Genomic DNA, 17,756 nt, shown 5'->3' on the forward strand with positions numbered 1-17,756 from the left:
TCGTATGCGCTAAATAATTATTTATATTAAACTATATCCAAAAAAAAAATTTTTTTTATGTGGAGATTTGATTTTATTTCTACCATGAACCCGGTAGAAATCAATAAAGCGTTAATTAAGCAAACAAGAATGAGATAATTAAATAATAATTGTATTCTGTACTTATTACATGCACGAGCAAATTTCACGGAGAATCTGTACTTGCATATTTACATTCAAAAGAATTATTTACGATGCAATTCTACGATTTCACTTTGATGCGTTTATTGCTACATTTACGACGAGTGGCACAGACAGCTAATTTATTGTCTAACAGAAACCTTTTGATGCTTCCGGCATAATTTTCCAATATTTGACCTTTTACATTATTTGTGTATCTATTTAGATTGGACTACATTGGAAACAAAAATATTTTACATTTGGTATTTTGAAATATATTTTATTTTACAAAATTAAAATGTTTTTATATTTAAATTAGATATTATCTGTGCAATAATACTACGTTAGATATTTCTGTATATATATCAATAATTAACTAAAACCAGTTATATTTTATATTTGAAATGTGAATAATTTGTAATAATTTGAAATGTGAAAAAAAAAAATAAAGAAAGAAATTATACCAACATTTTTTACAATACCCATTGCAGAAAACAATTATAATAAATTTAACAAAATTCTTTTTTCAATTTTTATTTTCCAAAGAAAGTGCAATTCTTAATGGTGCCACTATTATTTGCGTATTTTTTTGTTCGACGCGTCGGATGATCTCAATTTACGAAATGCCAATTGTTCCGGGCGCAGCCAATCAACTAACAGCCCCATTTGCATCATCGAGCAAGAAAAAAGAAAGATCGTTACAAAACGAAGCGAACCCGCACACACAGAGAAGGAAGAGGAAGAAAGTAGGAAAAAAACCAGCGCGATAACGACGACTACTCGAGGAAAGTGGACTGTCGGTCGCGTGACGCGACATTTGTGTCACCAGAACATCGTGACACGTCGTTTTATCGCAAATAATTATTGTTACTGTTTTGTAGCCACGGTTTTAAAAGACACGGAAAGATACGCATAAAATACGTGTAATGCTATAATAAAATTCATTCCGTTTGATTGCAATAAAAGATACGATGTACCACATGTGAACTAACCTATACCAAACGTGCCAGATAGCCTGTATAATAACTGAAAAGTTGTATACACAGGCTCACGAAAGTATTCGGACACCTGTAGAAACATTTGCAAAAGTGAATCTTTAATAAATCGTTCGGTAAATCTTTTTTCCAATTTTTAATAAATCTCTGTAACAAATCTATGTATACAGGGTGGTTGGTAACTGGTGAGAGACAAGCGGAGAGGGGGTGATTCTACGCGAAAAAAGAAGTCGAAAATATAGAATAAAAAATTTTTTTTTTATTTTTCCATCGAGACAACGATCTACAGTGAGATCCGTTATAACGAGACGCGATAAAGTGCACGCGTACCGAGCCAAAGTTCAAAGTCGATTTTCTCGAAAACAAAGCCTCGAACGAAAAATTTTTATTCTATATTTTCGACTTCTTTTTTCGCCTAGAATCGCCCCCTTTCCGCTTGTACCACCAGTTACCAACCATCCTGTATATATGAATATGAATACGATTATTTAAATATAGGGTGGTTCCCATTAAACTTCATCAGAAAATAGTTCAATTCAAAAAGTTGCGTATTTAATATCTAGCATTATTGAAAAGTCTAAGTGAAATTAAAGAAGAAGTGGAATCAAAATAAACTTGTTATTTTCATGACACAAGATAACGACAAATCGATAATGGATGTTATTATTGTTAAAACACACCTTGTTATTTCAAAATGCTTGTATGTCAATAAAAAATCGACAGGGGAAAGTAAACCGGATTTATTACTCTACAAAGTTTGATTTGATTTCGCCTCACTTCATCCAAAGGAAGAATCAATCATCAACTCTTTATATCAGTTTACGACTTTTTCTTTCAGAGCTTCTTGGATATAAAACAAGAATAGCGTAAGCTCGCACGATATTGGAGCTCGCACGATATTGGATGGCTCTTTTCGTATTTCATTGCCAGAACTTTTTAATAAATCTTCGAATGATAAATTTGTGCGAATTTGTTTCTTGTAATTTCATCGGAACCTAACCTAAATCTAATTCAAATTGTAATAACGTATAACTATGACAAAACCAAGTAAATGTTAATATTCTAATTGTTAGAAAATCTAAGATCTTAGAAAGACAATCAAACCAGTAAAAAAAAAAAAATCATAAAACTTGCTTTTTAAATTTACCATCTCACATTAGAAAATCTAACCTCAATGTAATCCAATGTAATCTTGTAGAACGATCTTATTCAGCAGTACTAACTAAATATTAATACTTGAATTTTCCTCCAAAGACAAGAAAGATTCATGAAAATGTATTGTTTTCCAGTTCCTCATTACAAACTAAGTAACTTAATCTCAACTGAATCTAAACTTCGCAGTAACCTATAACTATACAGTGCCATCTAACCTTAAGAATTCCAATTTTCTTCTAAAGACAAGAAAATGTAATATTTTTAAAGACTCATCGTCCCAAAATGAAAAACTATTTATCAAAGGACCTATTCTTCACTCCAAACAGAGTTTTAAAAATTTGGCAAATTTATTATCCCCTGACTGGATCAGGTAGATGGTCGGCATCGCGTGGACAAAGGTTAATCAGATCGTACGGCCTGTGAGCGTAGTTTTCGAGGCTGGAGCGCGATAAAATCGCGCGTGACAGAGACCGATGACAGGAGGACTTCCTAATAGAAGCGACAACCCCTGGCTTTGGCTCGATATAATTAATCTTCGCCTCGTGCCGGCGTGATTGGCCCCAAAGGTAACAGGCTAACCGTGAAAAAGTACGCCACCAACGAATCGGGTAAAATTCGCACCTTCTAATGCTATCTACGAGCCAAGAGGGGCGAAAAAATCTAGTTTTGTTGGAGGCCAGTTCGATGGCCGTCCACTTGGAATTGCTTGTTTGACCTGCCTCCATGAATAATGAATTCTTCGCTTCCTCGTTCGACGCGGGCGCTTCCACTCTTGGGAACTTGGCTTTTTATTATCTCACGACAGTGTAAACGTTTCTCACGCTGTTGTTGAATCTGATATTTGTGAAATGCATAGTATAATTTATTATGCAGGCGAGTTACGTATTCGTAGACGAGGTTAAGTTAGGTTCATTTTCAATTTAATTGAATTCCGCAGGTTAGAATCGATTTCTTGACTTGCAATTGATTCTGTTTGCTTTTTAAGATTGTTATTAACTTAGTTAAGTTTTGTAGCGTTCAGACGATCAAGGTTAGGTTAATTGTCACTGACAATTGGTTCTTTTTTTTTTTTTTATTGATATTCCATCGAATTAGGTTAGGTTCGCTTTCGATAGAATCAAATAATTTTAAATTAGCTGATTTCGTAGAGAGGCTGATACAATTGACTTAGCAATTAGATACGGTTGGTTTTCAATATCGTTACACGTATACTTAATTCTTATGTTAATTTTAGACCATCTAGGTTATCTTGAGTTACATTCTCTTTCCATTTAATTTAATTCCCTAAATTAGAATCAATATTTTCTCTCCGTTCAATTTGCTTCAATTTCAATGTAAAAAAGAACATCTCTTTTTCTGACTTTCTATGCATTTTCATTTTCTTGACTAATCCCAGTACTGCATTTTCATTTTATCTGCTCTTATCTGCTTCTTAATCAGCTTAATCTTTTCCCAAGGCTTTTTATCCGTTTAATTCTTCTTTCATTTTATCAAAGTGCTTTTGACACAGTTACTTAACCTAACATTTGCGAAGAGAACGGCAGATGTCACTTTTTGTAATATGGTTGAGCAGTAACTTGATGGAGCGTGTTCACAAATTTCGTTAATAAGTTTCACAGGCTGGACCAGACGGAGATCAGACGATCCTGATTGCTTGTATCCATCACGTGCCACCCACACGTTAGAAAAAGACGTGAAAGAGAGACGAAGAACAGCATCGTTTGCCGTAACAGTGACAGGTCAATTATAAATGGGGGGACTCACCAACCCATTCAGCGTGTCGTTTCACGAAGCACGTGTACGTCGTTTTATGGTAGCAATAACTTACAATTATGTCATCGTGTCGAGTTATTTTTATGCGGCACACGCCTCTTCAGTTCGACCCTGTACGCCTCCGAAATTCATTTTTTCTTTTTTTTTTTTTGGCTCTCTCCATCTCGCTCTCTGTTCACTACACAGCAGTTCTATTTGTACTTTTTCTCTCGGCGGGAACCGAGGAACCGAGCTGGAGCAAAGGGAAACCCTTCTCTGTCGAAATTTCGTGATTTTTCCTTTGTGAAGCGTGCTCCGTGTCTGGGTCTGGTGAAAAATTGAGAGAAAAAGCCGAACATTCCCGGAAAACATTGTCAGAGCAGAGGAAATTATTCCAGTTTTTGAATTATGGATGATGGATAGAATCTGCTTTTTTTTACGTAAAATAGGTTCTGTGCTTTAATATGATTATAGTTTGGTCTAATATAATTGTTATTTTATTATAATTGTGGAAATTTGATAAAGCCAGACCTTTGTGATAATTCCACATTTATAGATTGTAATCTAACCTCCAAAATTTGGAATTCCTTTCATTCCATAATCTTTCTCCATCATTTTTTTTTTTTTTGCTGTCCTATACAATAAAATCCATGTTTTACATAGAATACTTCCTTTTATTGTAATTGTAGATGTAGAAGAAATAATTCTATAGTTTGTTATTTATGCAAAATAATTACAAACACGAACCATTTTTTATATGTCTAATTATTTCCCTATATACTTGTAGTTACATTAAAATATAGCAAAATATTTTCTGTAAAATCATATTACATATAACTTATAGTTATATTAGTAGAGAGAATTGTACATTTTATAAGTTAGGTTATATAACCTATTACTATGAAACTAGGGAGTTGGATTTATGAAATATTCAATTTTTGTTGAGTTCAGAATATGTTGCGCGTGTTCCATATTTCAAGTCTGCTTTATCCAGCTTTGCTGGAAAGACACCAATTCAACGAACTCTGAACTCGGAGACGCCACGATGACGACAGTTTCCATGCCAACGAACTTTCCATGAAATTCCTTTGCTTCATTCTAGCGCTCGTTTTCCCGTGTATTTATCGTTTACAGCGTCGCCATAAGTTACAGGCGACAAGACCAATGGAAAAAGTTGGATATCACTATACAGGGATGGTCTGGATGAACGAAGAAAATAGTTCAGGGGAACCTGTGCCAAAATGTCTGCCTTTCCGGTTAAGATTTCCGTCTATCTCGTTGATATCGCAGAATCTTTTATTTCTAGCGGTAGTTAAAATGGCTGTCGTCGATCATGCCACAATTTTGGCAACACTGATCGCACAAAACATACGCTGTATTTAATGATTGAAAGCATTCTGGCAATGAAATAACGATCAAGCAAATTATCGATTGTGAATTAATCATATTTAATTTATTCCGAAAAGTAATACCGAGGAAATTGAAAAATCGGAAAAAGATTTGGTAGGTTATGAATCAAGATTTGATAGGGAATTAGTCAAGCTTATTTTTGCTTCGAGTCTAGGGAAAAGGAAGAATGCTGGAAAGAAATTACGAAAGCACGAAAAGATTTGGTAAATTGGTCATAAATCTAGGGAGTTAGCTAAAATTATAAGTTTATGCTTGGAGATTGGCCCTCCCTCATTTTGTACAGGCAATCCACCTCCGAAAAGACCTGTTTAGGACAACTCTAAGGTGACTTACGATCTCTAAGCATGAAATCTAGATACGTATCATGGGGTCTATGGTGCATTACTCCCTAGCACGACTATGCCATAACGAACAATGTCAAGTCCTAAACGTACAACTCTGTTATGCTACTAAATACGAAGGAAAATAGCTTCGAACACGGAAAGCTGTGTACACGAGTATATGGGGGACCTTTGATCGTGGCACGTGTAATCGTGTTACTCACGTTTGAATAACAAGATAATGGAATGCTTGTATGACAGTTTTATAACACAAGGAGAGGGTTAAGTTTGTTACTTGGTAGAGACAATTTGCTAAACGTAGTTATTTTGTTTTAGTAATATGTTTACTAATTGAGTTTGATTAAAGTAACTAGGGTGGTTGGATTTGTGCCCTGGAGAATTCTATGAAAGAATTTTATTTATAAGCTTGGCTAAAGCAACTAGGACTAATTGAAATTTTATCCAGGGAAACTTTAGGAGAATTCTGCCTAGAATAAATTATCAAACGTAAATAAAAGTTACTATTATTATCTTTTTATACAACTTTGGCTTACAATAATAGTGCTATCTGTAGCATAAATAATTACGGACAGAGACTATATTAAAATCCGAATCAATATTTTCAAATTTATAAAGCAGCTACTTTCCAACCTTAAAATGAAAAAGACTTTGGTATTTCTCTTTGAGGTTAAGTACCGTGTAGCAAAATTATGAATACATGTTCAAGTAAGGAAACATTGCGGTACAGGTAAATTACTTCTGTAAATATCGCTGAGAAGTATTTCGTGTCACGAGCTCGACTATGGAACCTAATATTCTAAATTACGAAACAACAGAATAGTCCAGGAAGAAAGCGCATTCTTGCATAGTGCACGTCTGCAGTGGCTGAATACATAATCCATCATTTTCATTTGTAATCCATTGTAAACATATTACATGTAATTTCATTAGGTCTAATTAACTTCCGAAACTTTAATTAACCTCTCTATACTTACTTCGTTACAATAAAATCGTACGAAGGATCAAAAGTAATAATTCCAAATTTGGCGTCAGAACGAATTGAGGTTAGGAAGAAATTAAGATCAGGGTCGTAAGTATTATTATTCATTATTGGCTATTATACTTATACAATATACTAATGTACTAATGCTGGCCTTGAAGCAAGTTCGGATGCATATATATACCGGCGAATACATTTCTCCTGGCGAATACATTTTCCTCGATATTAATAATTCACGATACGCAATCTACCTCTTTTGTATTCTTATCACGTAGCGATCAGAGAAAATAACCAAGTTCCACGCGAGAATTGCGGAAAATGATTATGCTTAACCAGTAAAAATTCGAACTTATGTTATATTGGAACTGAATAGGATTATATTAGAGTTATGGTAGAAACGTCTTTAATTTTAAACAGAATTATCTCCAAAATAAAGGTAATTTATCCAATCCTAAGTATATATTCCAACTATATAATTCGCAACTATAATGTTAAACTTTAAAAATTTTTTACTACCTTTTCAGTACTTCGTTCTACTAATGGAAATCCTAGGCTGAGCTATCGATCAGGCTGAAGAAACATTTTATTCTGTTTTCATAGAGAAAGGCGTAATAAAATTATTTGATAAATGCTAAGGATGAACAATGTTCTTTAGGGGAAATTCTTTATAAATATACGCAAATCCTGCCTTCAAATTTTGTTAAATTTCCTAACCTATAAAGTATCGCGTAAACCACTGTAGGCTCTATGGGTAATATAATCTAACCCATAAAATTACATAATTGAGCGTATAAATTCACAGTCAATCTACCCCAACTACCCAGTATTCGCGTCCTCAAATAGCCACGAGCCATAATTCCGTAAGATCCCATTAAAAGCCCATAAAAGAAGAAAAACGCGAAGAAACTGGCGATAGAACTAAAGCACTCACCGGTCTGCACGAGCTTGAGCGCGGCGGCATTGTGCTGCTTGAGCGGCTCGCTGAGCCCCGGTTGTATGAGATCCTTGAAAGGATTGGCGGCATCCTCGCCGGCGCCAACGCGACTGTTTTGCATAGTCCTGGCGTGTTGTTCGCGACGAGTACCCTTCGCGACCTCGTGGCTACGCGGAGCCTCGTTACGGCTCGCTTTTCTTCTACGTGTCTGTCCTCGTTCCTTTCTCCTTTCTTTCCACTTCTTCGAGCTATCCAGCCAACTTGGTGCTAGTGGGCGGTCGTTTCTCTCGTTGACAGCGATCACGGTCACCTGACAACTCGGCCGACGATCTCCGGTCAACACTGGACTAGGATCACGGTCTGGGTTCTCATAGATACGCAACAGCTCGTCTGCCGGGTAGATGACGTACATGCCCAGCCGATGGTGTGCCGTTCGCCCGATCGCGCGTCCAATCTGCCGGTTCGCTGGCTGCCGTGGCTGCTGCCTCCTCCGCTGCTGCTCCTGCTGCTGCCGCGTTTCTCGGCTGAGCCAACATCGCTGCCCGCCAATTCATCGTTTATGAGTCCGCCGCGAGTCACGCTGCCAGGCCACGCGAACAGTCGCATCTTCTTGGCACGCGAGCCACCCTCGATGTCTCTACGGCCGTTACGTTTCTTTGCAGCTTCGTGACGACGTGGCAGCAGTTTCCCTCCAACCTGGTGAATCGGTGCTTCAACGCGTATTTATGAGAGTGCGGTGCACTGGAGATTCGGCTACTAGATGGCCATCGTTGGACCTTGGTTGTTGGTCTGTAACAAAGAAGACGACTCGTTAATGGGTTTCAAGAGACTGTGATGCGATCTACGCGGTGACCATACTGAGGATGGAAGGTGATTCTTTGCTTGAAATGGTCGGTTGGAAACTCTGAAAATATTTTGGGCTCCTATTTGAAGATATACTTGGTGTTTATGCTGGTAATATTGAAAGTGGAAAGTGATTCCTGACTTGGAATTGGGAGGATTGGAAGCTTTGCCAATACCTTGAAGTCTAACTCGAAGTTACACTTAATGTGTGCACAAATCATATTGCGGATATGATGTAGACTAGGCTCTCTATGTGATGATATACAGGGAACATTGGAATCTTTGGAAATTTGGATTTTAATAGAATTGGTGTATTAGTGTAATAATTTGTGTGTTGACTGTACGGGAGATCTGAATGTGAATAATCCTATATTGCAATAATTGGTATATTGTATATATAAGAGACTGAGTATGGGGTCAGTCCGTTTTTCTCATTTTTTCATAAATGTGGGCAACTGAATATTTAGGTTTTTATGATGACAGTGAACATTTTCAGAGTTGGGCATTTACTGTGACAAAGTATTAAAGATTCATGAAAGAGACCCTGTAAATGGACGATCATTTCTGGTCTAGAGTACAAAAGAGTGGTTTGTTACCAACATGACTGGCTTCATAATTAATACTGTAATACCAATGAATGTTAATAGAATTGGCCAATTAATTTGGCGGGGTCATAGCAGTAATCTACTTATGGAACGTTATAGTTCATCACCAGTAAATTTGGATTAACAATCATTACTAGGTCAGAATCCTTCCCTCCCAACTCAAACAATGTCAACTATTTGGAGTCGCCTATTACTGGCTCGGCTACCTCATTCCTTAGTCATACCGTGTCGCTATATAACACTCTAAATCCTGGTACAGCTAATGGCTGCACTGTACTTTGCTTTAATGTTGCTTATTCCAATCTTCCATCTAGGTGTCTCTGTTCTTAAAAGAGCATAGATAGGATTTCAGAGAAATTAGCATTTAGTGGATTTTATAGCATTATTTGCACAATTCTGAATGCAAGTTTCTATGTTGTTTCTATGTTCTATTGTTTCATAGCTTACGGCGATTCCTCAGATTAAAAGCCTGTTTTCGATCGTAAAATATGTAAAACCTCTTTAAACATTCGACGATATTTTCATTGACGTTTTCCAAGCTGCGATCTAATTCAGTATTTATTTAAGTAATCGCTGTGCCACGGTAACGGTTCATGAATTATTAACGAACACCCGTTTTAACTTTGTTAAGGCTCAGCCGTTTGTTCCACGGAACGAGGAGCGCTCTGTTTACAAGGTAAACGACTTATTCAGTGCGTCTGAATAAAGACGGGAAACATCTTCTTATTTCAACTCGAGGGGACGTGGACGTCGTGATGTAAATGGTCCCTGGTGATTTAAATCTAATTTCAATGTGTCTTTTTCTGGAGGATGGAATACGTTGAATTCATTCAGATTGCAGTCTCGTTTAATTGCATACTCGACTTCGTTCGAAGACTACCGCCACCCATTTACAGTTGGAAAATTTCATTTTTATATCACGACCACGTATTTCCATCTTCTGTCCATATTTCACTTTTTCACAGTACAAATGTTGCCCATAGTTTGGTGATATAAAAATACAATATACAGGGTGGTTGGTAACTGGTGGTACAAACGGAAAGGGGGTGATTCTACGCGAAAAGAGAAGTCGAAAATATAGAATAAAAATTTTTTTTTTAATTTTTCCATCGAGACAACGATCTACAGTGAGATCCGTTATAACGAGACGTGATAAAGTGCACGCGTACCGAGCGAAAATTCAAAGTCGATTTTCTCGAAAATAAAGCCTCGAACGAAAAATTTTTATTCTATATTTTCCACTTCTTTTTTCGCCTAGAATCACCCCCTTTCCGCTTGTACCATCAGTTACCAACCACCCTGTATTTTTTGTGAATAGTAGACAAAATTTTCTTCTTATCCTTTGAAAATATATTTCTATCTCTACGTGCATCCACCTAATCTAAACCCAAGGACATTTTTCTGTGATTAAATATGTAGTATCGTAAATATAATATTATTCGCAGCACTACAGAAAAGTTGAGTCTATTGATCAATCTAACGTTCTGATGTTTCTTCTTTTTTTTTGATGGATTACGTACCTAACATAATCTGTCGTATGACTGCGCAGTCACAGAAACGCCATAAATCGCGCTGAATTTCGAACTTTCTTATATATTCGTCTCCAGGGCTATAAATAAATAAGTTTACGAGGTATTATGTCAGTTTTCCTTACTTGTTTCCTTACTTTTCTATACTGTCAGAATATGGTCAATTCGTAATTCTTCGCAGCAGCATTATATATTTACAATGTTACATTTTTGAAGATTTGAATAATTTTTTTGTAAAATATATGAATAAAGTTATGTTTGTGTACTTTCCATTCTTGTTTCTTTGATATGCATTTTATTTCTAGCCGTCTGTAATTTTTCCTTGAAACCTAACCTAACTCACGGAAAGAGACTCAGACCTAACATAACCAACTACTTTGATTATTTACAGAAATAACATAAATCACGTTTAGCTTTGAATGTTTCTCATAGACTGAACAGTACAGTGCACTTAGGTCACATTCGCCGTATCTGGTTTTCCTCATTTCCGTATAGTACACTGAGAGATACTTGTTGCTGAGCTCTAACCTAACCTAACCTAACCGAGTGATTTCGACATTCTATTTTCAGATGAAAAGTTTTTATCGGCCGTCCTACGGATGTTCTTCGAACCTCAGAGGATTAATAACGCTGTCGTTGGATTAAGATGGTCGAGCTAATTCCCCTTAAAAGATTATTTTCCACGGCGGTGAAAAAGCTGCACGTATTAAATTCCAGCAGATAAGCTCGACTCCTTTTAAGTAATTGAACCCAATCCTGGAGTAAGTGTGAACGCTGATTATTCCTTTTTCCACGACATTCTTCGCCGAGAGCTATGCAAATTGCGATAAGCCATTTTGTGCAATTAACACGTCCCATCTCGAACACGCTTTTCATTCGGAACAAATTATGGACTTCGATGAGGGAACTTCTAAGAGAGTTTCCGACAGCTAGGCTCTCTTTGTTCCTGGTTTTCAATGGTTTCAGACCTGTTTGGAGCTCTGAGTGTGAGAGAATCTACATGAATCCGATTCGTGTAATTATAAGTTCCGACGGATATGGAGATTGTTTTTAAAATATTCATATTTCTTCTCAATTTATACGGAGAGTAAATCAAAGTTATGGTATTTTATATTATTAGTACATTAACATTGGAATTTATACTTATATTTACATTAAAATTTATATTCGCTTCGAAATCATTATTGTAGGTTAAAATCACGTTATTAAGAATTATTTTATAAGTATACTCTATGTGCATAACAGGTGTGCAAACAATAGAATGATACTAATTCTTATGATCTCACAAAAAATTACTATTTTTCCTACTAAATTAAGATGCTAATTAAATTACTTATTCGAGTCTAAATACTACAGCAAGCCAATATTGAAAGACAAATAGGTTAGGAAATACTCGCTAGATCCTAACCTAAATTAACCAAATTAAGTTAGGTTAGATTAGATTAAAATACCATTTCTCTTATCTAGAAACGAAGTATAAAATCACTTTAATTATATTAAGACATAAAATTGTTCTTATTTGTTGATGGAATCCATCCAGTTTAATAAGGTTTGCTAAGGTTATTAACCCTTGATCTTTTGAGAAAGGATCCATCTTCTTAGAAATCTCGTTGTTCGAGGATGATAAATTCTTTCGCGACGAGTATTACGATTTTGCGTCTTCGTCTTTGATACCAATAGATACAGCCAGGTCAGGCTTTCAGAGTCTCGTGATTTTTCTATACCGCCTTTATAAAGAAACGCTCTCAGACTCGATAAATCAGCGATACCTTCATCCTGCCTCTCCTTTGTAGTCGCTTTTCTTCCTAGAATCGTTCTTGCTACGATGATAGAGCCAAAGGGTTCATCTTGTTTCCTGTTAATTGCTGACTTTACCGTCTCACGATGGCTTCCTTCCATTATTTCCCTCCATTTCCTAAGATTTTAAAAGGTTTATTCAAATACAACTTCTGGTGTGTACGTTTCCACTGCAATCCCACTCTTATATCCGGTACAATTTTAATAAAAATCTATTTTCTCATAATGCTTCTCCTTTGAAGGCTGCGTGAAAAACGATTCTTTTTAAAGAATCATAAGAGGTCCATAGAATAATAACTGGAGACCCTTTCTTGATAGACAACTTGATTCAACCCAGAGTTTCCATTTGCATCTAGTTAAATTTCAAAGATTGCTTGAAAATTCACTTTCTCGCAATGACCCGTGGATGCTACGATAATGTTAATTTTCTCATTAAAATTTGGAGCAATTTACAGAATTATACTCGGAGGCCATTTATTGATACTTTACCTGGTTCAGTTCTCAGGTTTTTTAATACTACATACATAGATGGTTAAACTTCAAAGGCCGCTCGAAAAAATATAATGTAATTCACTAGCTGGTAATGCAACACGCGGCTCAAATCGGACAGGACTTTAACGCGCCTCGAGACTTCAGAAATCGCGTTACTATATCGAATTAAAAAGCAGCCAGCCGACATTTTATTCGATGACCGAATAATTGGAGCACTCGCTTTCAATTATCCCGCGCTTTTATCCTCCCCCCCCCCTCCTCATTCTCAGCTTTAGCGTCCAGAAATCCCCGATTGCTTTTTCCGATAAGCGTTACCAACTATCGTTCGTCGACTGTCACCAATTTAAGGCGGAAATGATAAGTAATCTAGAGATATTAAATAAAATCCCTAAATAATGTTTCATTTAAATAATGTGTCATTTCTAGAATGTCAAGAATTTGAAACACTGATAAATTCAGGGTTCTGTGAATTTTATACACTTCAGAAGCAATGGTTCCAGAAATTCCCCTAGAATTTGACTTGCATATGAAATCCTGTTATTAGTAGATGCTTAATTGCAATGACTTTCATTCAAAAAATTACAAATCACTTTCAGTAGACGTAAAATAACTTTCATAGAAAAGTGAATAGATTTTTCGTCCAAGAAAATAATTCTATAAAATCGAAGATCGGAAAGAATCTTTTCGATCAGTTAATTAATTACAATTAATTTTTAATCAACTTTAACAACACTCTACTACAATTTTAACATTATGACAACAGTCGCAAAAGGGTAGAAACGTAATAATATAGAAAACTAGAAAATTTTTACGAACCTTTTGATCATAACCTCTGTTTCATTCAACGTAAAATAATATCGTGCCGCACAGTGAATAAAAATCCTGTTGCACAATAGAAATCCAAAACACAATACACTCGGAATTTAATTTCGCGAACCAGATTGTAGGAATCACGAAACACTCTTTTTTTTTTAACGTGTTCTCGTTTATTTAACGCGACGATCCGAACCGAACGGAGAGAGCAAAAGAACTAATAAAAGAGTCTTAATCGAACCATGCGAATTATGAACTTGGCGAGAAGAGGTCGAAAATATAAGATCAAAATTTTCCCTCATCGGAATTTGTCGACCTAGACAAAGAGAATCTTTCCACGCCTGACATAATTCTAATTTCAATCATCGACAACTGGAACACTGTAGAACAGGAAACGGAAACGATAATCGGAGACAGTAAATATCGATGAATATCGATGAATATCGATCGAACTTCCATTATGCGAGTTATGGCGGGATTCTCTTACAAATTACATGAGCGGAGAAAAGTATTCCGTAAAATGAAGAGGATTTGAATATCACATCAATCTTTTATTCATTTTTAATAATGGATCATTTATTTATGTTCAAATGTAGCTTCGAAATGAAATAAATAATATGTAGATAATAGAATTAAATAAATTGTTTGCAGAGAATTTTTTCATGTAGAACATAATTAAAAATTATACACTATCTATTAGCTATATTATCTATATCATCGTATTGTCTCTACAAATTATATTATTTTATTATCTAGATAATTTATATAACGCAATACAGTTTGTCGAATTATATTCTATATAAGAAAAGAGATTTGAAAAAATTTATTTACAATTGAAAACAACATCGTTAATATGAAAAAGATTTCCGTTCTAATCTTTTGTTGCAATAATAAAATGAAAATTTATTATTCTTATAAAATATTCGGATAAAAACATTTCACTGAAATCCTCCACAGCAATTACCATTGCTAATAAAACTCCACAGAATATAATTAATTATACAGAGAAGTTGGAAATGCAAATAATCTAGTTTTATACTTTTATACATTATAAAACTATTTATCAACCGTTGCAATTAATTTCGGCTAAATGGTAATCCAGATCTATTTATTATTCGGAATATTATTAAACTCTGCCTGAGGAAGTTGTTGGCACAAAACAGGGAACAAATTGAGCAACAGCTCGACAGTATGCTATTAAAAAGCCGATACCGGTCCCACTTCCGATCCAAACCGACACGTGTAATGGTTTCAGACTTCCCTCAACTAATTAAACTTCCCGCCCAGTACCCGAATTATCCTTTGTTCGTGTCACGTGACAAAAACTTGCCATCACAAAGGCTACGAGCTTTCGATCCGTTTAGCAACTCTGTTTAACGTACATCGATATACCGATATAGAATCGTGGTTACTTGAAATTTGCTTGTTCATCAGCTAAAGGTGTTTCTGTGGTGATTTTACATGGTGGTTCGAATAGAGAATTGAAGGCTGCGGTGAGTCTAAAATACTTTGTCTAGAAATGATCATTTTCGTGCGTTCTCGACACGTTTGCGTGATCTATGCAAACTTTTATTCATTGAATTTCTTATTTTCTTTTGTTTTTTAAAGCAGATCTAAATGTGAAATGTCTTTATATCTTAGTCATTCACATTAGCCTGTTGCTTTTTTGGCTAATTAATTAGAGTAATTAGTCATGCTAATGATATGGTGTGGCTGGTTTAACCTATATACATACATCATTTCATGTTATCTTTCTTCTACAAGGGTTTAGTTTTTTTTTCAAAATACATATAAAATTCTTTGGGATCTCTTAACCTTCAATATTGATGTTATTATATATGTGAATGTTTAGATATTAATAATATAATTGAACAGATATGAGAAAAATCTCATTTGACTTGAAAATTTAAAGATTAATAATCTCATTCTTTTAATTTAAATATAAAGATTCTTAAAGTATATTTAAGTGTCTTCATTGTTTAAAAGTGTAGAACTTGTTAACATAAAATTTAATATGAAGTTTTCAGGGAAGAAAATTCCTTGAAAGTATTATATGGAGCCTTCTAGAATATTTAAATATCAAAGAAAGATTAATTCTTTGGGAATAAGAGAGAAATATTCTTTGGGGTATGTTGGCTTGGTTTTAAATTAAAATTTACATTTAAATTTTCAAGTTCAACTGTTATAAATTCTTGCTTTAATGAGATCTTTTTATATCATCTCTTATAAAACCAAAAGTGAAGAATCCATCCACAATAGTGGCTATATATTTTTTTGTACATGTCTTATAGAGTAAGAAAAGTTAATGAGCAGGAATAAGAATAGAAATATAGTACAATGAGATTGAAATATCATTTTATAAAAGAACATAATTTACTGATAATTCAGATGATTTAAGTGAAAACAGGGAATATCTCTGGTCAGTTATTAAAAGTAAATCAATAGAGCACAATCTAAGACTGGTTTTGGAAATGAAACTCTATTATAACTGCATGAGTAGAAGCAAACTTATAGAACATGATTAATAGAACCAGACCAACAGAAGCTGACAAGTTGAAATGTACAAGTATAATTTGATTAACAGAATTTCATTAGAAATTTTGATCAGAGAATTATATTCAGCTAGAGTAGATTAATAAAACATGGGGTTTGACGTGCACCGCTGTTTATTTACATAATGGAAATTAATCATTGTAGTTTAATCAATAACAATTAATCAACTACCACTTGAATTAGATTAACAAAACATATGAAATTGAATTTTCGTTAATCCCCACAGTGACATTTGTTTAATAAGCTTATGTACGTAGTTACAATATTTGCAAGAATTTATTTAGTGAATTTTTAACTATATTGTGTAAAATTTACAATAAAAACTATTTCGAATAAAAATAGACGTCAGATAAAGATTAAATGATATAAAATTAGACTGAGTGATATAAAAATAGATTAAATGAAATGATATAAAGCTAATGTTCTAACGTTCCAAGCGTTTATCGTTTCGTGTATCGATAAGAATTGCCAGATAACAAGGGTGACGGTCTTTGAGGTGGAAAGTTGGACGGCCTGTATCGATTCGAAATTTGAAATGCTAATTTTCTCGTGCGGACGCCGATAATTTTATCGAAGTACGAAATAAACGATAGTAAACAGAACACTGAAAATTACATTGTACGAAATATCGTAATATTTTATGCGAACTTGGGCATACTTTTAAAACAACATTATCGATCGCCTTTTTACTAACAACAAATATTAAGCCTCGATAATTCATGTTATAAGTAATACTTTTATTTGAAATATTTCTCTCTTACGCTTTCTTATCCCTTCTCAAAAAATATGGTAAGATACGCAGGTTTTAATGTTATTAAAAATATGATAAGTTAGGAGAAGACAGAAGGGTAAAACGAGGCTATTGGGGATCAAAGTTAATTTTACACATGCAGTCGGCCCTGTAATGGCGACCTTCGTCGCCTCGTTGCCGCGTGTAATGCCAACCTTTCTGTGCCAAAAGCGACACATAGGATAAGATTCTTTTGCCTTCGTCGGCCACGTGAACTCATCGTTCAAGATTTTATGCCTGCTTGATGAAAACCTGTCCTTTGCAACAAATTATATCCTATCAAACATTCTTGAAATTATATAGAACCTTTTTGTGTGCTACGTCCTATGTTGGCAGCAATTCAACTACGTTTTCGGCCATCTTTGTTTCGACGGAAAGAATCATCGTTACACCTGAAATTAAATAGAAATTTTCCATGTTGGATGTATATTTTTATCAACAATCTTTTTAATCGAAGAGAACCAAATTTTAGTTGTAAAAAGTCACTCTTATTTTTACATTTGTATGAGTCGATAGAGAGACAAGGTGACATTACTACGGTGTTAGTGAAGCATCAAAATGTTTCCTGCAACACGTATAATATATTCATAAAAGGTTTCTAAAAATGTT

General features: G+C 34.8%; 1 protein-coding gene across 5 annotated transcripts in view; it reads right to left on the minus strand.

Moving 5' to 3' along the window:
• LOC117242558 overlaps window positions 1–17,756 on the minus strand; it is a 77,690-nt gene that overhangs the window by 47,333 nt on the left and 12,601 nt on the right. For all 5 annotated transcript variants that reach the window (XM_033509347.1, XM_033509348.1, XM_033509346.1 and 2 more), the window contains exon 2: window positions 7,723–8,514. In XM_033509347.1, the coding sequence (XP_033365238.1) occupies window positions 7,723–8,137 (415 nt within the window). In that variant the 5' untranslated portion in view covers window positions 8,138–8,514. The remainder of the gene's footprint in view (window positions 1–7,722; window positions 8,515–17,756) is intronic.

The sequence above is a fragment of the Bombus vosnesenskii genome, unplaced genomic scaffold (genome assembly GCF_011952255.1).
Source record: "Bombus vosnesenskii isolate JDL3184/JDL3185 unplaced genomic scaffold, Bvos_JDL3184-5_v1.1 scf7180000016274, whole genome shotgun sequence".
In the NCBI taxonomy this organism is placed as follows: domain Eukaryota; kingdom Metazoa; phylum Arthropoda; class Insecta; order Hymenoptera; family Apidae; genus Bombus; species Bombus vosnesenskii.